The sequence below is a fragment of the Marmota marmota genome, unplaced genomic scaffold (assembly GCF_001458135.2).
Source record: "Marmota marmota marmota unplaced genomic scaffold, marMar, whole genome shotgun sequence".
NCBI lineage: Eukaryota > Metazoa > Chordata > Mammalia > Rodentia > Sciuridae > Marmota > Marmota marmota.
The window spans coordinates 13,424,480-13,448,207 of NW_025999913.1; the positions used below are offsets into that span (position 1 = coordinate 13,424,480).

The window sequence follows — 23,728 nt, forward strand, 5'->3', positions numbered from 1 at the left end:
AGTCATAGCATTTGACATTGATTCAATAAAAGGGTGGAGAAAGGTAGAAATCCTCCCAGCTTTGGAGGGAGTTTCAGACCCCATTGAGCAAATCAGGAGAAACTCTAACTTGGAGTTAAAATATAAGCTCTTGATAGATTTCCTTTGCACAGAGGCCAAGGGGAAGCCCTTGCTTCTGTTGATAGTTTGAAAAGACAAAGGACAGCCCTGCAGTTCGTTTCTTGGAAGTTCCTGAAATACTCATGTAGATTTTCTTAGGCAAATAAATCAAAGGCACTCTTTGGATCTTATTCAAAAACAAAAACCTTTGCTTTTGGAAGGAAGACTGAATTGATTGATTGCTTGAGGTAGAACTGTGATTTCCATAGTCCTGCAGGTATGTAAGGGGGCTTGCTCCCCTGAGGAGGGGTGGGCCACATGCTGTTGCCAGACTCTTGCCTTAAACCAGTTCATATTGAGCCATAATAGAGACTGACAAAAACATCTATGTGATTCATTGTCCGATTCCATTAAATTAATTCACATTAACCATCCCTCGAGTTCACTGATTGGCTAGGTCTGATACATCTCTTCTTTCTCAAATTTACTTTGGAAGAACATTGGTTTTAGTGAAAAATGAAAAATTTGTAGAATTAAATTAGCCTTTTTACTCTTCTCTACTTGGCTAAAAGAAGTGACCTTTTTTTTTTTTTTTTTTTGGCAATATCTTCTCCGGGATGATTTTTAGAAGTTCCAGAGTTTCAGAGAAAATTTTTCAAAAGCTGTGCCTAAAAGATTTTCTTCCTGGTGGATGGAAGACCCATGTCATGGATCATTATATAGTTGGCAAAACAGAAGATTCTGAGATGGATTTATAGGACATGTGCTTGCATTTTGAAATATTTTCTGTGTGGTAGTAAACTAGAAAGTATTTTAATTGATTATTTCAGCATTGGATATTAGAGCCAGCTTTTTTGTTTGTGTTTTACTTGGGAAACCTACAGATTATATTTCAGAGAAGGTTATTAATATCCAAAGTCTAGGGAGGGGCTGTCTTTAATATTCAGCCTTCCTCTTACTCTAAAAAGAAACTAAAGTGTTAAAGTTGGAGAAAGATGGTGAGGAGCATGGAACCACACAGTGTAGCCTTCCTGGTTAGAGGAACTGAGGAATTTAGGCCTGGGGTCCCCTGCCACTTTCCTCTCATTCTTCCCAAGTGATGAAGGACAGCCAGGAGACCATCCATTCCCCTTGAGGTTAGGAAATTGATTCTTGTCTTAGGGAAAAGTTAAGGCCTATTTGTAGTGCTAAAGGGATTTTGCTACACATATAGACATTTCATAGGAAAATCAATTTTTTATCCTAATTTTAAATATAGTTTATGGAACTACTTAGTGATAGCTTTCAAAGTACATCTCACGTACTAACTTATCAAATCTTATTATCTGATTTGAGAGGAAACAGTGAGATCACTTTAGCAGATCACTCAAATCGCTCCTCTCGGATATCTGGGTTGTTTGAACATCTGCTTTGCCTTCTGTTCACCCTCAACTGAAGTTGTTTCTTTAAAAGTATATAATAAATGAAATATGGAGATTCTTTATCAGTATCATTCTGTATTTTTAAAATATTGTCTGGTATGACTATTCTGTCCTGTTTAGATTCCCTGGTTGTCTTTTTAGGTGACTGTTCTGGAAGCCAAAGACAGAATTGGAGGCCGGGTATGGGATGATAAATCTTTTAAAGGTGTCACAGTGGGAAGAGGACCTCAGATTGTCAATGGCTGTATTAATAACCCAGTAGCACTAATGTGTGAGCAAGTGAGTTTCTTTGAGATCTGTATTGTGAACAAAGTAAAGAAAAATGTTTCATTTCATTATTGATAGTATTAATGTGGCTGGGGTGTAGCTCAGTGGTAGAGGACTTGTCTAGCATGTTTGAGGTCCTGGGTTTGATTCCCAAACTGGAAAAAAAATAGTGTTAATATGCTTCTAAAGTAAGTAATATTCAACAGTCTCCTCATCCCTTTTGCAAGGTAAATAAAACAGTTACCCTTCTGTCTTCCCAAGAAGGTATTTAAAAGGTTTTTTTTTTTTTCTTTTTCCCAGATCTTTAATTTTGTATGTTATTTATAGGCTACTTGTTCATAATCTTAGGGCAGCTGATCAGCAGTTAAGAATACAGGATTCTTAGTTAAATTTTTTTTTTTAAAGAATGACTTTTTTAAGTTGTTGATATATCTTTATTTTATTTACTTATTTATATGTGGTGCTGAGATTTGAACCCAGGGCTTCACATATGCCAGGCAAGTGCTCTACTGCTGAGCCACAACCCAAGCCCCTCTTATTTGACTTTCAGATAAGCAGTCATTTTTTAGTGTAGATGTGTCTCATATTACATGGAATATTTTGTCATGTTTGAGCATACTTAATTCTTTAAAAAGTGTGTTATTTATTTACTGGGGCATTCTATTTATTATCCGGTAACTTGCGAGGCCCAAGAATTTTTCTGAAACTTTTTTTGGGGGGTGGGGGGGTGCTGGGGATAGAACCCAGGGCCTCACGCATGCTAGGCAAGTGCTCTGCCACTGAGTTAGAGGAATTGAGGAATTTAGGTCCTCCAGCATTGATTGACAGTACACTCAGTTTCAGCTTCTATGAGTGTTTGTGTGTGTTGTGTTCATTTACATGAGGGTCCAAAGGGGGGCAGAAGGGTCTATGAGGACAGGCAGTCCACAGCATCTCAAAGAGTTGCAGGGGTTACAGTTCACGGCGCAGAAACTATTGCTGTCCCCCTCACATTCTCCTAAAATTAAGGCATTTTCCAGTTCACGCTGTTTTCTCGCTGCGTCACTTTGCTGCCATTGTGTGTTAAGCACGCCCAGCTTTATTTTTGCCTTTAGACCCTCTTCTCCATGAGAGGTCTGTCTGATTTCAGCTTAGAACCTGTAAATATTTTTTCCAGGGAAGATTTTCACCTTCTTATTCTTATTATTTTGAAGCTTGGCATCAGCATGCATAAGTTTGGAGAAAGATGTGACTTAATTCAGGAAGGTGGAAGAATAACTGACCCCACTATTGACAAGCGCATGGATTTTCATTTTAATGCTCTCTTGGATGTTGTCTCTGAGTGGAGGAAGGATAAGACTCAGCTCCAAGATGTCCCTTTAGGAGGTATGGGGAGAATGGCATTCTGATTGTTCCATCTTCTGTCACTCTGACCTTAGCAGGAGCAGCGTTCACTCGGCAGGCTCCACGTCCATGGTAGGGGCAGAGCTTATGCATGTTCCCTGGGGATTAGTGGACTCTGCAGACTGGTCCTCGGAGGGGGCAGAGTTTCCTTGGGGGTCCTGTCCATGCTTGTGTGCATATGTGCACAGGGACCTTATTTTTCATGATAGCTGGTGTTTTACGAAGTTACCTAAATGTTCAATTTTTAATTTCCCAGGGGAGCTTTCTTTTAAGGAAACCTCTGGTAAGCCCTGTGTTGTTAAATCCTCAGCCCGTAATGTCTAGATGAATGTTTCCGTACACCAGGATTTCTTTAGGCAGTATATTTAGTTTTTTTTTTTTTTTCAGTGTATTTTGCTTAGGAATGTTATAATTTAAGAATTTTAACTCAGAATCCTTCCGCTTTGGTACTTAAATGAGCAGTTTAACCACAACTCTGTAGCATGCCTGACTGCCTGTAGTGACTCATTTCCATGAGGGGGCTGGCCGAGATTTCCTGCACTGCTTCTTAAATTGATATTTATGTATCCTACAATCTATGACCTTGGAGGCATGTCTGTATTTCTTGAAGTGTGAATGTTTGTACTCAGTTTGTAAGACGTTAATTTTCTCCAGCTATGCGTGTCTGTGCATGGATTCTCAGTTCTTCAGGTGGGATAGGGCTTCACCTGCTTGGGCTGGTTGGGCAGAAACAGTCTTTTTCTCCTCCACTACCTCTAAGAGATGGACCCACTCTGATCACCCTTGGAAAGGGTTGACTGACAGACCATAGCAGAACATGTTACAGAGATAGACTCCAGTGAGCAGGGACCGTTTCATCCCGTCTTGTGTGTAGAGCAAGTGGTGGGTTATTAAATTTTCTGGGGTTGAAAACTATTAGTCTCACTTGCAGGGTAGTCTCAGGATTTGGTTAGTGTTCTGCATCTGTGGGGTAGTTGCTGGCTGGGGTTTTCTTTACACTTCTTTCAGAGTTACAAAAAAAAAAAAAAAACGATTGCTTTGTCTTGGCCTTATTTTTAAAAAGTCATTGAAGGCTGGGGTGTGACAGACTCAGTGGTAGGGCAGTTGCCTAGCACATGCCTAACCCTGGGTTTCATCCCAGCACTGCAAAAAAAAGAAGAAACAAAAAGGCCTAGTGATACTGTATAAGTCATTTTTCATCTTTATATTTAATTTAAAAATTCCTTAATAGTACACACACCTCTGTATAAGGTTATAGATACTTTCTGCGTTTCAGGATCTCAGCTGAGATCTCACCTCAGTGTAGCGCATAGCTGGAAAAAACAAATATACATACTGAGAAACTGGAATTCATTTCACAAAGCATGTAGACTGAAGCTTTTAAATATCACATACAAGAAAATTGCAGTAAGGCCTTTCCTAGTCTGTTCATTCTTAATTTTATATTCTAAAAACCATGATTCTTTCTCCACAAAACAGGAAAGTAGAACTGGTATCAGCAAGGGCCTGGGACTACCAGGAGGGCACTGGCAATGGCAGAAAGCCAAGGGTTGAAAACCTAGCATAAATCCAGAGGTCCTTTGGACATCCCCATGTTACAGTCTTGTGTGAGAATAAATTCTAATGAGAACCTTGATTGGAAGTTAACTGCTCCTTAGTTGATTCTAGCAAGGCAAGGACACGGTGTTTACCGGATGCTTGGGGTCTGTGATGTACCTGTTGGGCAGCTGTACTCACAGTGGGTGCTTGAAATTAGACATGTGACCACATGCCTCCCTGTGGGTCCTCCAGGGATTGTTTCATAGGGCTGTGTCTGCAAGGTTAGACTCCAGGTGAATGGGGTAGATGAGTGCTGGGGCCGAGAACAGGGAGAGCTGCGGGGCCTTGGAGTGGCTGGGTGATGCTGGGCTGTTAAGTCATGGGTGGGGAGGACAGTCCCATGAGGGAGAGTGGGTGTGGGCCCTGCAGGGCTGGACTTCACCAGGAAAAGTGTCAGAAGCAGCAAGGCCACACCTGTAAATGGACAGGCAGCAGTTGCTACCTTAGAAAAGGCTAACATGCTAGCTGTGGCTTTTGGAACTTATTTTCCAACAGGAGCCAGTAATTAAAGATACTGATACAGAAGGGTGACGTGACAAAAGGACTTAGTGGACTGTTCTTGTTTGGGAGAGAATGTTGCCAATGGTTAGTCTACTGTGGTGTCTTACTTGAAGTGAGATGTTAAGAGAACTTGACTTTAAGACATTGGCAGTAGGACCAGAGAAGTACTCTTCTTTTTGTGTGTACTTACGTGTGTGTGTGTTTGTGTGTGTGTGTATTGGAGGGAGGGGTATTTTTTTCTGCATCTTGGGCATAGGAAGAAATGGTTTCTTAACTCAGCATTAATGAAACATTTTGAAGGTATCAACCCCCATATCTTTGTTTCCATTAAGATAAGCTTTTGCCTCCTAAGAAAAATCAACCTTACTGAGAGATCCCTCCCCAAGATTACTTAGGGAGAGACTTGAGAAGTTTTGGGTTTTGCCAGGTGAAGAAGATTGAGAGCAAAGGATAAGGAACTAGACAGAATCATGTAAATGTTGTTTTTTTCTGCTTTGATCCATTATCACAGAGAAGATAGATGAGATCTACAAAGCTTTTGTTAAGGAGTCCGGGATCCAGTTCAGCGAGCTGGAAGGGCAGGTGCTGCAGTTCCACCTGGGCAACCTGGAGTACGCATGTGGTAGCACCCTCCACCAGGTGCGCCTGGCCTTGGGAACGGGCTTGGAAATGCTGTCATGGGGGACGGGGGCGGGGGGCGTCTTAGGTTTAAACACCCACTCAGGCTGGTTTGGATGAGCAGGGAAGAATGGCTGAGTTACCCAGAAGATTGACAACCAGATTTCAGACCATGTGAACCCTACAGTGATTTAGAAAAGCAAGAGAAATCCCGATTCAGATAATGCCCATGAGGCCAATCTATAAAACCCCAGAAAGGAGCGTGGCCAGGCTGAATTCTGATTCAGGGGGCCAGGAGCCTTGCCCTCTGCAGAAACTCCTGAGTCACCTTTGGGGAGTGTGGAGTCTCAAAGGGCCTTTCTCAAGAAACCAAAATACAGCATCCTTGCAATTTTGGCCCATTTATCTTGTAAAAATAAATTTAAGATTTCCTTCCTCATTGAACCAGCTGTGAACCTAACACTCCAGTGTTGCGCATTTTGAAAGGAAACCCATGGATGGTTTGATCTGCTCTCCTGGGGGCTCCTTTCCCGTTCACTGCTGCAGTACAATTGAATTGCATGCTGAGTTCAGTCTCTGTAGAGTTTTATGTTGAGGAAACTTGCCAGCATATATGTAGAGCTCATCAGAAGCAGTTTCACGCCCAGGGAATTCTTCTTTGCCAGAGTTGTCTATATATAAAATCAACTTTTATTATCTTAAGAATGGTCCCCATGCCCACGTTGTGTAGGCCTTTTGTTCTGTGGAAGGCTTTCCTCTGCACTCTGGAGGAAGATCTTCTCTGGTGGTGGCATCTCCCTGGCTGGTCAGATTGTCCTCTTCCTTGATGTTTGCCATGGGCTGGTAGCCTGCCCTCCCACCTCGCTTTGCGTAGGTGTAGGCTTAAGGATTTACATTGCCAGGTTCCCAGCATCCCCTTATATTTCCCAGGTGTCTGCTCGCTCCTGGGACCACAATGAGTTCTTTGCCCAATTTGCTGGTGACCACACTCTCCTGAGTCCTGGGTACTCTGCAATCATTGACAAGCTGGCTGAAGGGCTAGACATCCGGCTCAACTCTCCAGTGAGTATGGGCCAGGGTGGGGACTCTAGTTCTGCCTTGTTTTACGAGAGTGTGAAGTTTGGGGCATGGGCCCTCAGGGGACAGGTGTGGTTGCTGTCTCCCAACTCTGTGGGGTGGTGGCGGCCTGTGATCAGTAGCATTACCACGTTGGGCGCTTGCTGTTGCAGACGGTAGCAGCCGTGTGTGTTAATCAAAGTGGTCAGGCTGCTTGCCCCTCCAGCTCAGTGCAGTTATTTTCACCTTAAGTTTCCCTTCAATCTTTATCCCAAAGGATTTATATTGTACATTGTAAAAACAGAGATGATTATATATGTTTCACTTTATGCTTCATTATGACAATTTTCCGTATTCTAACAAGTTTATAAAGTTCAGTTCTGAGTTCAGCTGTAGCTATTTAGCTCTGAATGCCAGGAAATGGTTTCCCCTGGCCTTAGAGAAGTGAGCTCACCTGGTAGGAGAATTGGAAAAGACTGAGGTTCCAGGTCTCATTTTCTTTCCGTAATTGCTTGTCCTGAGCCAGGTGCAAAGCATTGATTACACTGGTGATGACGTGCAGATCAGGACGACAGACGGCACTGGGTTCTCTGCACAGAAGGTAAGTGTCAAGCCTGCGCCAGGCCTGAGGGAAGGAGTCAAGGGCTTTTTCTATCATATTGTTTGCCTTTGGCAGTCTGCCCAGGGCCTCGTTGGACTTCTCATGAATTAGGTCTGTCCACTTGGTTGTCTGTAGATGTGCGAATCTGTTCTGCTTGGTGGATGCCCATCTAGATGCAGGGTGGATGCAGTTCTGACCAGTGTTCCTCAGGTGGGTTCTGTGGCACCGTGGTCCTGCGAGCAGGAAGTGTGCACGTGTGTGTTTACGTTCCCAGATTGTGCTGGGGTTGAACCGAGAGCCTTGCACATGCTAGGCAAGAGCTCTACCTTTGAGGTAGGCCCCGGTCCTTGGGACACTCTTGGGCTGAGAGGAGCATAGTAGAGGTTCTGGAAAGTCCTGCATTGAAGAAATCCGTTTTACTTTAATTTTGTGCTTTTTACCATGGAACCTTTTTCAGATAAAATTCTGTTTTCATCCTGAAGCTACTTTTCTATAACTTAAGTACTTGTACGTAACTCAAAGACAACCTGGAGTCACACTGAGATGTCCCTAGTCCTGGAAAACAAGGGCCCATGCCTGGGGCAGAGGGGATTATAAATAATGGAAGTTCAGTTATGCCTCAAGTGATACCAAAAAATATCATGGAGGAATGGCCACTGGTTCCCAGACTAGCTGTGCTTTCTACTCTGCAGTGATCTCACATCAGTTCCAGTCTTTGGTAGTCATACAGATATAAAGGGTTGTGTGTCACATGGGAAGAAAGGGCCCAGAGATGAGGTGGGGTAATACTGCTGTTGCCACAACTGTGGACTAGCAGTGCTTCTCAATCTAGGCTGCAGGTTAGAATCACCTGGGAAATGCTTGGGAAGAAAGGTACAAAACCTCCATCCCAAGAGAGTCATGGTTTCAAAGCCTCCCAGTTGATTCCAGGGTTGTAGCCTGGCTGGGAACCACTGGGCTGCAGTGTCTTAAGTTTAATGTCTAAGGCTTTGTCTAGTGATTTTTTTTTTTAAACAAAAATCATTTTCTAAAATTTCAAGTCAGCTGATGGTTCAGGCTTTGGCTCTGCGCTCTGCCTCTTTTTGTCCAGGACCACACCCTAGCTGTGCTGCCCCTGCCTAGTCACCCTCCCCTGACCTGACTGGGCACATGCACCATCCTGTCTTCATCTTCTGGCCTTCCAGAGAAGTTAGGGCAGAGCTGTAGGCTGCGTTTTGAAATGTTTAAAGCAAATATTTCATTTTTCTGTAGCTAGCACTCACTGCAGTTTGAAGTCTTCCTGGATGCGTGAGGGAAAGCTTTCCAGCCCAACACCGTAGGTAGACCCGCAGCCTTTAACCAACTAACTCAATCCAGGCCGCTTCCACTGTGACTGAGTGGCAGTTTCCAGCCAGGGTGTGTCTGTGTCATTTGTTTACCCAAGTTCTTATGCTTTGGGAAACTTTTCTCAGTAAGAAGACATCTAGACTTTATTTCCTTTCAGTTCTTATTCATAGCTCAGTGGCTAATTTCTGCTTGATGGTTTTGGTCACATGGTAGCTGTTATTTATAAACAGACTGTGAACTTCTTAAGGATGAGAAGGACATGTTTTATAAAGTTTTCATGCAGGAAAAAAAAAAATCACAGGAAGAACTGTGAGATTTGTGATCCTGAGTTGAGGGTTCAGCTGTGTTAGCACAGGAGCTCTGGGGTGGGTGAGTGGGGTGCTTGCTGCTCAGCTCCACCAGCTTTCCTTCGTGTGGTGCTGGCTGCGGGGTTGGGAACACACACCCTCTTCCCGGGCCCCCTGTGGCTGAGGTCAGCCTGGCCAGCCACGTGCCCTGCATGGGGTCTGGAGGCTGTGGCTTCCTTGGCACCTCCTCTGCTGACAAGTGGTCAGCATTTTGTTTCTGGAGCACAGAGCAGAGGTCCCGGGGCTGCGTATGGTGGTGGGGCGGTTCTGGGTGGGCTAGGTTCTGGATCCGGCTGCAGCAGCGGCAGCTTCCTCATGGCAGCGTGGTTCTGGAGCCAGAACTGCCTGAGGTATGGCGAGGCATCACCTTTGATGGCTGGATTTTGTGATGTGGCCTTGAGAATCATTCTTGGAGGCTCAGCTTAGCATCTGTTTCACCAGCCCTTCTAAATGATTTTTTTAGAACCATATGAGACTTTGTAATAAATTACTTTCAGCTTAAAAAAAATTTCATTGTGACCGGGTAGGGTGGTGCATTCGTGGAATCCCAGCAACTTGGAAGGCTGAGGCGGGAGGATCATGAGTCCAAAGCCAGCCACAGCAATTTAGCAAGGCCCCAAGCAACTCAGGGAGACCCTGTCCCATATTTTATATAAAGAAGCGCTGGGGATGTGGCTCAGAGGTTAAGCGCCCCTGGGTTCAATTCCTAGTACCAAAACCCAAAACTAACAAAAACATGGCTTTACACAATACTATCACTCTAATCCCCGACATTTGTAATGTGCTCCATCATTTATGAAGCATATTAACATATCTTATTTTTAATCTTGAGCATCACGTGGTCCTGACATTAATAGGGCAGGTATTTTCTTCATCTTATAGATGCCTGGTTGAGATAGTGACAGAGCTTGACCACACATTAGAATTTATCAGAAACAATAGAAAAAGTTCTGCCGGCCCCATATTTTGGACAATGTTCTTTCATAGTACTATTTTTCAGGGCTGGGATCTGCTATCTCTTCTGACCCAGGATTATTGTAAGTTTTCAGGACCTTTATGCAAATTCCTCCATGTGGATGTCCCTTCTCGGCCAAGGACCCTTGTAGTGAACAAACTGCACAATCACACATGGCGGCCCTTGTTTTCATAACAAGATGGGATACTGATGATCTTTTGATTGGAAATGGGGAGAATGTTCAAGTGTTGATCTTCTAGGAAATAAACCCACTGAGTAGTTGTGTTAGTTCAGTTGCTGTGTGTTTACCATTAATTATTTCCCACAGGTATTAGTCACTGTACCACTGGCCATACTGCAGAAAGGTGCCATTCAGTTTAATCCACCGTTGTCAGAGAAGAAGATGAAGGCTATCAATAGCTTGGGGGCAGGCATCATTGAAAAGGTGAGGAGACCTAACTTATTTATCCTCAGAGCTCAAGCAGTTTGTCAAATGATATGGAGCAGTAGGGGGTCATGTTTTAATCCAAATACAACTCAGAGATTTCCTTTTTATTTGAATAATTGTTCATGAAGAATACAAAGGAACATTAACAACACAAAAGGCTGTCTGAAGCCTCAGTTTTGACTTTTAGGAGAATGAATCTTGTTATTCAAAATTTGGATTTGCTATGAGCAATTCTTATATTTTCTGCTTTCATGTTCCACCCCCCACTCATTTGTCCCAAGGAGGACTGTGGTCTACTTCCTCTCCCTTAGAATCCCCTGTAGAAGGCTGCCAGGGCTGCAGTGGATCTCTGCACACAGGAGGAGTGGGTGATCGTGACATGCTGCTTTAAGACCCCCATCAGGAGGGCTGTACATCTTTAGATTAGCCTGTGGATTAGCAGGCAGGCGACTTTATCCAGGGGAGTGTAGAACCGGGTGGCAGAAGGCAGGAAGCTCACAGGTGAGAGGAGTGGAGAGGGTGTTGACCAGGGTGTGTTTTGGCATGAGCTGCAGGTGGCTTGGAGGCTGCATGTGATTTGGGTGCAGGAAGCACTTCATCTCTCCTCTGCTTGCTTTCCAGATCGCCTTGCAATTTCCATATAGATTTTGGGACAGTAAAGTTCAAGGGGCTGACTTTTTTGGTCATGTTCCTCCCAGTGCCAGCCAGCGAGGGCTCTTTGCTGTATACTATGACATGGATCCCCAGGTAAAAATCATGTGTGAAGTGTGGTTCAAATTCACATCTCCAGGTTTAGAATGTAATTAATTATTCACGTGTCAGGCTCAGGAATGAATGAACATTGCGGAGATTCTTGATAGTTCCTTTCTGGGAGGTCACCTGGCCTGGGACATTTTCCAGTGGAAAGGAACCCTGATATTTGCTGTTTTCTGAAGGACTAATGTTGCTTTTTTGGGCACGAATTGTTGCTTGTGGAAACGAGCACTGCAGGCTGAGGGAGACATCCTCTAGGTAAAGTTGGTGGCAGCATAGTCAAGAGTGAGCTTGACCCTTCCTAAGGGTCTTGTGGTGGGTACGGAGGGCAGGAGGTGGTTGGTCTGTTGGGGGTGGGGGGGGCACACCTGGAGTGAGCAGTTGCTGGATTTCCTTGCAGCTGCCACACACTGGTCACAGCTGTCATTTCCTGCTCTCTCAGTTCCAAGAGACTTTCTCTTAAGGTTTCACGTAGGAGCCAAGGGCAAGCTTCTGTTACCACTTGTTTTCTTCTCATTGTTTTGTAATTTCCCCTCAATCACTTCCTACTCCTTCTGAAGCAAGGTTTTGTATGTGAACAGCAAAAGGAACCCTAAATTTTATTTTTACAGTATTTCCTGTCCCACCAGGGAACAGTGGAACAGGTGGGTGAGTAGCATGTTTGAGGAGAATGGATAGGAGATTGGAGGGAGGATAAGGGACAGTTGAAGTTATAAAATTGAGCTTGGAGGATGAGGCCCTTGTCCGGAACTGAGCCTTAAATGTTTGTACCAGAAGCAAAACACTTCAACTGCTGTTCCTTCCTGCCTCCAGAAGCAGCAAAGCGTGCTGATGTCAGTGATCGCAGGAGAGGCAGTAGCATCCGTGAGGACCCTGGATGACAAGCAGGTGCTGCAGCAGTGCATGGCCACCCTCCGGGAGCTGTTCAAGGAGCAGGTCAGAGAAGCCTTCTTGAAAGAAGGACCTGCTTTCCCTAGTGGGAGGGACCCAGTGCTGTTGAATGGCTAAGGATGCAGGGGGCCCCATTCTTTCTCCACTTAAGTGCCTGGATGAGTTTGCCAGGACTGACCTAACAGGAAATCACAGGACCGTGGCTTAGCAACAGAAAGTTACTTGTACGGTTCTGGAGACTGGAAATCCAAGATCAAGGTGACAGCAGACTTGGGCTTTAGATGCCTTTCTCCATGGCTTGCTGATGGCCCTCCGCTCTCTGGGTCCTGTTATGCTCTTCCCTCTGTAGTATGTGTTGTCATCTCCCCTTTTTATAAGGACATACACCAGTTACACTGGATTAGGCCCACAACAACAACCTCATTTTAACTTCTCATTAAAGACCCAGTTTCCAAATAGTCACACTGTCCAAATAATCACACAAGAGACAGAAATACCTTTTTCCCTGGGTCCTGTGACACCTCCTCTGACCTCAGGGGTCCCTGGACAGAGAGGGCGAGCACGTGCTGAACCCTTTTACTGGAGAGAAGCCATTCAAATGAGGCAAGGGGTCAGGTTTCATGAGGTTGAATCTAGGGTCATGTCTGCTGTCAGCAGATTGACTGATATCTAAGAAGGCCACACCCAAAGGCAGAGCAAGAGAAGGGAGTTTCCATGAACATTCTATCCCAAACAGGGGGAAGGGGTAGGATTATAAGAGAATAGGTGAGTGTAGCTCAACCCCAGAGTATGCCGACTCAGAAGACTGGCCTTGCTATCCAAGCGGGGGTAAGGATCTTTCAGATCCCCATGCGTCTTGACTGGAAGGCGTGGTAACTCATTGTGGCTCCCCACATGTGCCAAGCATTGGCCCAGGGTGACTTGAACTCTTGACCACTGGTGATAGCACCCAGAAGGTAGGCAGATGTCGTCTCTGGCAGGGTGAAGTGTGGAAGCAAGGGAGTTGTGTGTGGCTGGGCAGGGAACACGTTTATGGGGTAAGAGGAACATGGATGTTCATAGTGCTAGAGGATGAAGGCAGGCCACACCCTGAGGGAGAAATGTGCATTTATAATTGGGGGTACACTGTGCCCAAGTTCTTCCTTGATCCTGTTTTATGATTCCTTTCTGTTGGACATAGGAGGTCCCAGAGCCCACAAAGTATTTTGTCACTCGGTGGAGCACAGAGCCATGGATCCAGATGGCATACAGTTTTGTGAAGACCTTTGGAAGTGGTGAGGCCTATGATATCATCGCTGAAGATATACAAGGAACTGTCTTTTTTGCGGGTGAGGTGTGTGTCTCAATTCAAAATTCAGTTATATTTTGATTTTTATTATAATTAAAACAATTGCCATCCAGAGTTTAAAGACCATTATGTCAAATACTGTTCAGCATCTTAAGACAACAAATGGAAGCCTTCTCACACTCCCAGAGGCAGTCATTTTAAACTCTTCTAGCCATTTTTCCAGGACTTTCCTTCCTATCTTAAAAATTATGTTTATATCGCTGTCTTCTGACTTAACATTAGACAGAAGTGTTTATTGACTAGCTGTCAGATTAAAGATTCAACACGTTTAGTCTGCAGCACTTCAGTTAGATTGGTGGGTGTTTCTATGCAAATGTGTGCTGCTGAGCCAGGGTGTCTGTGGATTCCATCTTGGCCAACATCAATTGCTTCTTTGGTCATTATCCTGTTTTGGTCCCTGTCCCCTTCACACATCTGATTTCAGTCCAGTCTGAGCTGGCCCGTTACTTCAGCCTCTGACCTCCCCCTCCCCCTCCTGCAGTCCTTCCTGGTTCCAGTCTGGGGGCTTGCTGTAGGGCCTGCTGAGTCTTTAAACCACTCTCAGTGTTGGGCCTTTGCTCCAAGATCTGCTTTTCTCTGATTTATTTGTTGAAAATGCTGTTGTTCTGATTCTGGTCCTGTCTTTTTTCATTTCTTGTAATCTAGAAACTCTTGTCTTTCAATCCTAGTTTTATTTCTGATGATTCTCTCTCCAGTTTTTACTTTCACTATTAGATCTGCTGTCCTGGAACTCAGATCAACTGATATTTCTCTTTATTGTTCTTTGTTTCTTTTCTGCTTTGGGGGATTTTGGAGGGGAGTGTGGGTGTGATGGTATCTCCCAGCTGTTAAATTGGCTCTTATATTTCAGAGTGCTTTCTTGTTCTCAGTGCCTTCTTCTTACTCCATAGCTTATTTCTTAACTAAGGTTATTAAGACTTGGTTTTTGACTTCTTCCTGGAGTTTCCTCAGACTTTCTATTCTGTGTGCTGTAGTCTACCTGCTGTGTGTCCAAGTGCCCCACCCTTGACTTTAAGCTTAAGATTTGACAGCTTCAGCAAGTTCATCAACTGGTGGTTGGACTCCACATCAGTGCCTTGGGACATTTAGTTTGTGTGGTGGAAGCAGGAACCTCTTGTTACTCCAGTTTCCAAGTGACATAAGGGGTCTCTTGAAGAGTGGTCTTGTGAGGGGCTTTTGCCAGTCTTTATACCAATCCTGTTTTCCTCTGAAACTACTCTCTGCCTCCATAGTTCCTCATGCCCCTAACAGCTGAGGTTTTCTAGGGTTTCTTTGAGGAACCATTTTGCAGTCATTACATTTATTATATTACAGTTTAGGGTTACATGTCTCCCTGTTTATTTTAGAAAACAGTTGATGATGTTTTCTTCCTGTGATTTTTGGGTAATTATAAAAGAATAAAAGAATGTCATCTTAAACCCAGATGGATTGACTACTCTTGGGCCTCTGAGGAGCCCACTGCAGGAAGGGCACATGGCTGCACACAGACAACGGTCAGCCATTTGCAAGACATGGCTATTTTAGGGTAAGGTATTTAAGGGTCACAAGCAGGATTTAGGCTGTTCTAGCTTTCCTTTGATGATTATCATAATTCACCCTCTAAAAACCCATTTCCCTAAGGCCTGTGTTGCTACCCCCCACCAGTATTCATTGTTTTCAATCCAGTACCTCACACAGATACCTAATATTTTAATGAATGTCACACAGGCAGGACAGAATGTTGTAGAATTAGCAAGTTGGGCAAAGCATGGCAAGATAACCAAAGAAGTTCAAATGCTGTGATGGGTGAGAAGTGTTATTGTGAGCACACAGATTGGGACAGGAGTCTTACTTTAGGAAGATCAGAGAAAGTATAAGCTTATATTGAACTCTTCGTGCATGAGTTCAAATTATGTACTTTTTTTTTTTTAAATAGGCGACGAACAGGCATTTTCCACAAACTGTTACAGGGGCATATTTGAGTGGTGTTCGAGAAGCAAGCAAGATTGCAGCCTTTTGAAGAGAATTTGGACCCTGCTTTTCTTTCTGTACCCCAAGTGGGAAAGTTTGAAACACATGTTCAACCTCAATTTTATAAGGGGGAACTCCTGATAGGTGCAAACCCATGCCACCACTCTGAAAGCATGAGCTCCCCCAAAATCCTTATGAGCACTTACATTTAATTGCATCTTCTATAGGTCCAAATATGCTGTCTTCTGGGTTTCAGAGTAAGGCAGAATATAACCTTGAGACCTTGAGTGTGGTTCTTCCATGATTGGAGGTTCCCTTCAGATTTGACAGTTTTTTTGGCTGATCAGTTTTCATACATTGTGAAACCAAGTTAAACAAGCAGGAAAAACAACATACTAGATAAAACCATGTCTGTCTTCTGTGAAAATTTATCAGTATCTTTACCAATGAGCCTTAATATTTTTATATGGATCCAATATTGAACTTAAAATCAAACTTTTTTTGATACATTAATTTCCAGTTAAAGTTAAATGAAGCTTCTATTTTATAACATTTCTCCCCATTGAAAATTCAAAAGAAAAATTCAGTTTATCTTTGGAGATATTTTAGAGATTTGCATAATCATTGGCAAAACAAAAATCTTAATCCCTTAGAATAGCCCCCCCCCCCATTTAGAATGGGGTGCAGTGTGTTATCTTCACACCATGACACAGGATATAGCTATTTTTCTTAAAGTGCTACACATTCAAATCTGGAGTATCCTTAATTTTGGCAATCACTATTATTCAGTATTATGATTTGGGAATCATAAAACAGATTCATAATTTTTGTATAATTATGTTTAGTTTTCCATAGGCAGGTCCATTGGAAAACTGCAAAAAATGTGAGTTAGCTTGGTAAATATTACATTTATAAAAGCCTACAACACGGTAAGTATTTACTTTTTCCACTTAAATTGATAAACATGGGTTTTAAGGTCTTCAAGATACCTATTTTGTCAAGAAACTTTAGTTTACAGGTTGAAAATAAGCTTATTTAAAAGTTTTTGAACAATTCTTTGAATTATATTGGTCTGCTTTTAAAGCCACTTTTAAAAATAGGAACTTTTCAAAAAAATCACTTTGTAAGAACAAAGAATATCATTCAAACAGTGTACAGTGAACTTCAGACACACACATACACGCCACCCCCTCCCCAAAGTATGATACAAACAAAGCCAAGAGCTATATGTTTCAAAAATTAGGAAACATTGATGTTTAAGTTGACTCATTGGTACTGATTAGGAGGTATTCTGCTTTAAAGTATTGTTTTAAATGTTTAAACAGCATGCATTATGTTAAGTGATGATAAATGCAAAATGTTTGAAATGGTTCACAGTAAATTATTACTTTACTTTCTGAGCACTTAAGGCTACTGTGCTACAAGTAGGAAAAACCCTACTTAAAAGATGGTAAATGTGTATTTAAAATAACTGTCTTAAATGACCTATATTTTGACATTTTGTTCTTTAAGGAGATATGGTACTTTTCTTTAGTTGAGTTACTTTGAATGTTTTTCAGTGTTGTCCCAAGATTTTGTAATTGAGTAGCAGCGAATACACACTTTTACAGTAATTTAACTTGCTGATCACAAATAGCTGGTTGTGTAAAACTGCTTAATAAAAACTAGACTTTTTCAAATATGCTCTGTGTCTGTGCTGCAGTGGTAAATGCTCTAACTGGGCATTTCATCACCAAGAACTCACACCCACCTCAGTCCCCTCACCTGCGCACACACATTCTTATCCCCTTTATAGTAATGGGTTATGAAATAGTTAACTGTACTGCTCATCAAATTATGTTATGGGGCTAAAGCCATTTAAAAACTTTTACTATAAGGGGGAAATGATATGTAAACACATAATAAGTTAAAACATCAAATTCAAGAGACTTAAAACATCACTATTTTTATTGACAAGGTTTGTAAGAACAGATATTTAAAATCAAAGGTCAATTTTTAGGTCTTCATTGCTTATTCCATTCACTTGTATTAAGTATGCTTTCCCCTAATGTCCTAACTTTATCAAGAAACTAACCTGTGAAAATACCTGTTAAATCACTTATATATACATTTCTAAACACTTCAATTGGTAAATCAAATATCTGTCATAGGCAGCATGTTTAAACTGATTAAGACCATTAATTTAAAAGACAAAATTTAGTCTTATAATTCAGGAGTGGGCTGGGTACAGTGATGAAAGCCTATAATCCCAGCTGCTAGGAGGCTGAGGCAGGAGGATCACAAGTTTGAGACCAGTCTAGGCAACTTGGTAACATCCTGTCTCAAAAAAGGGCTGAGGATATAACTCAGTGTTGGAACACCCCTGGGTTCCATCCCCAGTACAGGGTGGTGGTGGTGGTGGGGGGGACATGGATATGACCAGGAGTGGTCCACATGTTGATCACTTTGAATCTTGATTGGCCAAAATTTAAAACGCAAGAGCCCTGATTCCACATTAAATTTCTTTAAGGTTAAAAATATTACTTTTGAGAAACTGTCAGGTATCTGCTATTACCTACACATTATCTTCTGGCATTACACCTCGTACTTTTATCATAATTATGAAGGTGGCCAGATTTCCTGTAAATATCAGCATTTTATATGGTCAAAATCAGTTAATAAAATCAGTTCATTTACTATAAGCCAAATGTGCTTGTACTCAAGCCCACCCTTTCCCAAAGTTTTTGAAGCTTTGATGTGTTGATTTTGGTCTGTCCTTAATATAAAATGCGTCCACAGACACTTTTGCAGAGTTAACACAAACTATAGATGGATGACACTTTCGAGGCATAGCAGAACTAGACAGTTCCTTCAGTGTTCCCATCACTGAATTCTGACTTCCCCTGCTCTGTCACTCCATCTCGCCAAACACTGACATTTCATAGTTTACAAGTGTAAATAAAGGTCCCTACCTATGTTGAATTTAAAAACGGATCTGCACAAAAGAAATAAAAAAAACTTTATATACAACAAATTGGTTTTTTAAAAATACAAAAATAACATCTGTCATTTCTGTCATGCTGACAATTTGACATATATACACATGCAGAAGAAAGTTCCAATTTAGTCACTTGGCTAGCTGTAACTTGTTAAAGATGAGCACACCGCCATTGAGTTTTCACATTGACAGAAGAAAATGTGTATTCAAAATATATAGTAAATACTGCAAGTCTCTGCATGTATAAATGCTGGCTATAATAGTTTTGTTCTACTTGATTAAAATATGTCTTAAGCAGTCTAATGTTAAGTGCACTAAAACCCACAACACTTCAGGAATCTATGACCTTATATAAAGAAATCCAAAATGTACAAAGTACAACTATAAAAGCAAGGAACAATTACTGCCATGCAAGATTTTAAACTAAAAACTGCATAGAAATGCAATTTAAAGCGGCAAACTGATTTATGTAACACTCAAGATAAAAAAAAGGTCAGCAGTAATCCTTAACGAGAATTTAGAGAAGGAAATACATTCTCTTTGCTGGTATAATGGTATAAATCAGATCTTCAAATCTATGGGAACAAGTCATCTGTCTCTGTCCTGTATCTCAAGAAATTAGCTGTAATGAAAGAAAAACATTATTTTACCTTGCCCAACACAGAATATTAAGTATACATAAATCATAAAACTTGACCCCATTTTTGTTTTTAACATGTTTTATTACTGTGACCTTGGAAAATCAGGTGGGTCAACATAAAACTGCAACTACTATGGATCTCCCCTACCTTGTACTAGCCAGAAGAATTTGCCCTGACATTTTTTGAGCAACTCTTGAGATGCCTCGCTACTAGGTACACTGTGAATTCACATCTAATCTGAGTTCAGATTCTATCACTAATTGTTCAAACTTTATTAAATATATATTCCCATCTATTTTGAATAAATGAGGATCAAATGTGATATTTAATGATAAAAATACACTAGAAAAATATACAAAATAATATTTATTTTGTCTTCTATGTCCCAAATGATCAAACTATGAAAAGACTAAAATATTTACCTCTTTTACAGTTGTTTTTATGAAGTCTTTTCTCTCAGTTAAATCATAAGCAGGATAATTTTCATATACCTATAGAAAAAAGGAAAAAAACATTTAAAGAATTTAAAATCCAAGATTCTGTCTCTGAATATGCACAAACAGCTGCATGTATATTTGAAGAGTACTCATTTGTATTGCAAATAAGCACTTTTGGAACACGGTACACAAAGAAAATGAACATGCAGACATTCTCAGTGCTTTATAAACTGGCAGTATGGGCAATAAATATGGGTTAAGAAAACATTTCTGTTAACTTCTTTAATCATCTGTAATATTGCTTTTTTCTGTATAGGGGACTGAACCTAGGGGTGGTTTACCATTGGTTTACCTCCTTGGATCTTCATCTTTTTAAAATTTTTTTGAGACAGGGCTTCATAAGCTGCTAAAGCTGGCCTTGAACTTGTGATTTTCATGCCTTAGCCTCCCAAGTAACTGGGATTACAGGTGTGTATCACAGTGCCTGGCTCTGTGAACCATCTTTTGATATATCCTTTCTTCTCTGTTAACATCAGCCAACATTTTATCTATAATTCCACAATTTGAGCTTCAGCCTCTCTAATCCACTGAATCCTCTCCCCGGTAAATTCACTAACATTTAAGAGGTCTCAGCAGTCCTCAACTCCTAAAAATGACTAAATTTCAATCTCATTTGTCAAGTTTCTTTCTCAGTCCCATTATACCTGCTACTTGACTTCTAAGCCCAACACCAATTGCTCACAATCTTATAAGCATCCTTCTGCTTAATTTCTATCACAGTTCAGGGCCAGAAACTTTTTTTTGGTAAAGTATTATAATGTAAATAGTTTCAGCCCTCTCCAACTATTAAGAAAACCAAGTGGTATGATGGATTTAGTTCATAGGCTGTAGCTGACCAACCTTTGCAAATATAGTCTATTATTTAAGTTACCCTCATGTCCCTTGTTCTTCCCCTGTAAGCCACAACTCTGAATTGGTCTAACTATCCATTTCTCTATGGTTAGGCTGAGGCCAGAGGTTACTTAGGAAAATTATTAACAACTTTGAAGTGACTGGCTGCTTTAGCCTTCTAGCAACTGCTAGTCTCAGGTCAGGTTCTCCCTTTATTCTCCGCACTGGCAGTTTCATCTCCTTACTGCTTTTACTCAAGAAGCTATTATTGTGTCAACTTTCTGACATACCCATTTCCCCTCCATTTTACCTGCATTCTTAATGATTCCCATTTCCTTTACCTCCACAGGGATCTATCCCTCAGCTCCCCTGTGGCTCCACCTTCTCTTTTCCCAGCATTTGCCCCCTGGCTCTTCTCTGGTCCCTTTAGAAATATTTTCTCACCAACTTGAAGCTGCTTGAAACAACATTTAATTCATTCATGTTCCTCCCAATTAATTCTTGATTCCTAATTAATTCTTGAGATGATGAAATTCGTTTTATTAACCCTCAAATTTACTATTATATGATCATTTCCTAATTACTGTCTGAAAAAAAATACCAAGTCTTTCTTTCCCAACCTCTCCTTGTTATTAATGCCTTTTAAAAAATGCACAAATTGACAGAAATCCTTCAAATGGCCTATCTAATCTCTCTTCAAATTCTTCTGCACTCTGCCCTCATTTAGTTTGGGACACTCAAACACACATAAATAGCAATATGGTTTTTCTGTATGGTATTCTATATTTAAAAAAATTTAACATTACTTGGAAGATTCTTCCATGTTATTCTGAACTGCTACACAGTAGTCCAAACAATATGGATGTACCAGTTTAAACATTTCTCTACTGATGGCCATTTCTGATTTTTCAGTATTATAGGCATTAATAAATATAATTAACATTATTGTAAACATTTTTGTACAGATGTAACTATGTCTTTAGGACACAGACCTAGGAATGAAATTGCTGGGTTAAAGGGTATTTGCAATTTAAATTTTAAGATGCTACCTAAGTGTCTTCTAAAAAATTTGTTACAGTGAAAACTAATTTTCTTCAATCTAATAAGTAAAAATATTTCCTTCCAATTTTTATTTCCCTGAGTAGAAGGATAAGTGCTTTTGTATATTTGCAAATCTATTCTGTTTTTTTTCCTTGGTGCTACCTCTTTCTTGAAACTCTCGTCTCTTGACTTTCCTAGCCCCACTCCCCTGACCTTTCTTCTTCTACTCTATTTTCTTATATTTTATAGAAATTACTTCTCAACTCTATGTTGGTGGTTGTTAGGACTGTTTTACTTTTCTTACCCTTTATCTTCCCTTGGCTACCTTATTTATATTCCTGGTTAACTCTTAGCAATATCCTGGTCTAGATTTCTTTCCTAAAATGGAGAATCACAACATTCCTAATTTTGTTCACTTAGTTATGCTAAGCACTCCAACTCAAAATATCTAAAAACAAAACAAAAACCCCCACATATTCTTCTAGAATATTCTTCCTGTTCTATTTTCTATTCTGAGAATGCTATCTAAGCTCTTATACCCCAATGAAGCAACCTCTGATGAGGCTCTCTTCTGACCTGGATTATAGCAACCCTGTTGATTTGTTGTGGCACTACAGATCAAATCCAAGGCCTTGAGCATGCTAGGCAAGCTACCAGTGAGCAACACCTCTGTTGTTCTGGTTGTGATATAAAACTGGGTTTCCTGACTGTCTCATCCTTTGTCAGGCTTCCTTCATGATTTCCTTGGGATAACTTTAAAAAATAAAATGATTTCTTTATGCCCTTGACAAATATTTCTCAGTAATCTATCCAGCATCCTGATTCCCCACTAGTTTCAAGTGGTGGCACAACCCTGTAATCCTAGCGGCTCAGAAAACTGAGGCAGGAGGATTGCCAAGTTCAATCTCAGCAATACATTGAGGCATTAAGCAAGTTAGTGAGACCCTGTCTAAAATTTTTTTAAAAAAATTTAAATAACGGGGGAGCTGGGGATGTGTCTTAGCACCCCTGGGTTTAATCCCTGGGGTAAGAAGGAAAAAAAAAAAAAAAAAACCCCAGACCAAAAACACAACACTCCCCCCACCACCAAAACCCCCCTAATTTAGTAATAAGGCATATATAAGATCTGCCAGAGTGTTTTAATTGTTGTTTTTCAGTGAGCAGTGTTCCTCAAATGTATGGAAAAGCTGATACTCTACAAAGAACTTAGTTAAAAATTTTTCCAGATGCTTTTTTAGACTCTTCCAAACTCCTTCCCTCAATCCTAAGTAGTAAGTTGGTTCTGTGGTGCTGCAGCTTCTTCAGTACTGTTTTAACATGGCCCTCACATACAGCACTCTTACTGGAATACTTGTCTATCCCACCGAACCACAAGCACTATTTAAAGGCAAATAATGGCTTCTCTGCTCCATCTGTAACATCTAGCCTTGTGCCTGATATGTTGAATGGTTCAATAGGAATACACCAATAATCTGTTTTCTTAAAAAGTATGGGATATTTTACCTTTGGTACATTTCAAAGTTTGGATTTCATATTGCCATAAAAACAAACTATAAACTCTCCCAATTTAGATCTAGGATATGGAATCCCTATGAAATCACACTCAAGGCTACAATGTTTATTTTCTGAGAAATCTTAGAAGAACTTCACAGAAGTGTAAGAACGTAATCTTTAACAGCTCATTTACCATACTATCAAGAGAATAAGGTGCCCAGTAGATTGTTTTTTAAAACTAACACAATCTAAGAATATACTGGCAATTTCCAAATCTGGAAAGTTTCCTATGCAGTTTGAAACATATCATCCAAATTTCATTTACTGACTTTAAATACTTATCCAAAGAATAAATGCACAAAGGAACGTAGCTTCAGATTAAGGAATAGGTGAAAGAAAATTTTAAGGCAAAAAAAAAAAAAGGATTAAAACATTTGTCTAATTACCTCTTTGCAAATCTGCTTCATTGTGACTTCCTCCAAGTTGGCATTGGCCAATAATTTCTTCACTGTTTCTTTTATCTCTTCATCTGTAGGTGGTTTCTTCAACTTTTTAATTAAAGGTTCATCATCTGAACTATCCTCAGATTCACTTTCTAAATGTAAGATAATTAAATATGAATTGAAAAGTAATTTAATATTTAAGGCAAGGCTGGAAGAATTTTATAAGCTTTCAGAATTTGCA

At 40.9% G+C, this 23,728-nt stretch overlaps 2 protein-coding genes across 2 annotated transcripts in view; one reads left to right on the plus strand and one right to left on the minus strand.

Moving 5' to 3' along the window:
• The window catches only part of Kdm1b (lysine demethylase 1B), a 42,639-nt gene extending 25,395 nt beyond the window's left edge, over positions 1-17,244 (plus strand). The window contains exons 11-20 of the mRNA XM_015494061.2: positions 1,662-1,799; positions 2,981-3,152; positions 5,782-5,909; positions 6,819-6,950; positions 7,471-7,545; positions 10,502-10,618; positions 11,243-11,368; positions 12,188-12,310; positions 13,446-13,598; positions 15,529-17,244. Of these exons, the coding sequence (XP_015349547.1) occupies positions 1,662-1,799; positions 2,981-3,152; positions 5,782-5,909; positions 6,819-6,950; positions 7,471-7,545; positions 10,502-10,618; positions 11,243-11,368; positions 12,188-12,310; positions 13,446-13,598; positions 15,529-15,612 (1,248 nt within the window). The 3' untranslated portion in view covers positions 15,613-17,244. The remainder of the gene's footprint in view (positions 1-1,661; positions 1,800-2,980; positions 3,153-5,781; positions 5,910-6,818; positions 6,951-7,470; positions 7,546-10,501; positions 10,619-11,242; positions 11,369-12,187; positions 12,311-13,445; positions 13,599-15,528) is intronic.
• A 238-nt stretch (positions 17,245-17,482) lies between these two features.
• Positions 17,483-23,728, minus strand: part of Dek (DEK proto-oncogene) — a gene marked incomplete at its 5' end in the record, with an annotated part of 31,356 nt that continues 25,110 nt past the window's right edge. Inside the window, 3 exons of the mRNA XM_015494180.2 lie at positions 17,483-19,162; positions 19,604-19,672; positions 23,491-23,639. Of these exons, the coding sequence (XP_015349666.2) occupies positions 19,151-19,162; positions 19,604-19,672; positions 23,491-23,639 (230 nt within the window). The remainder of the gene's footprint in view (positions 19,163-19,603; positions 19,673-23,490; positions 23,640-23,728) is intronic.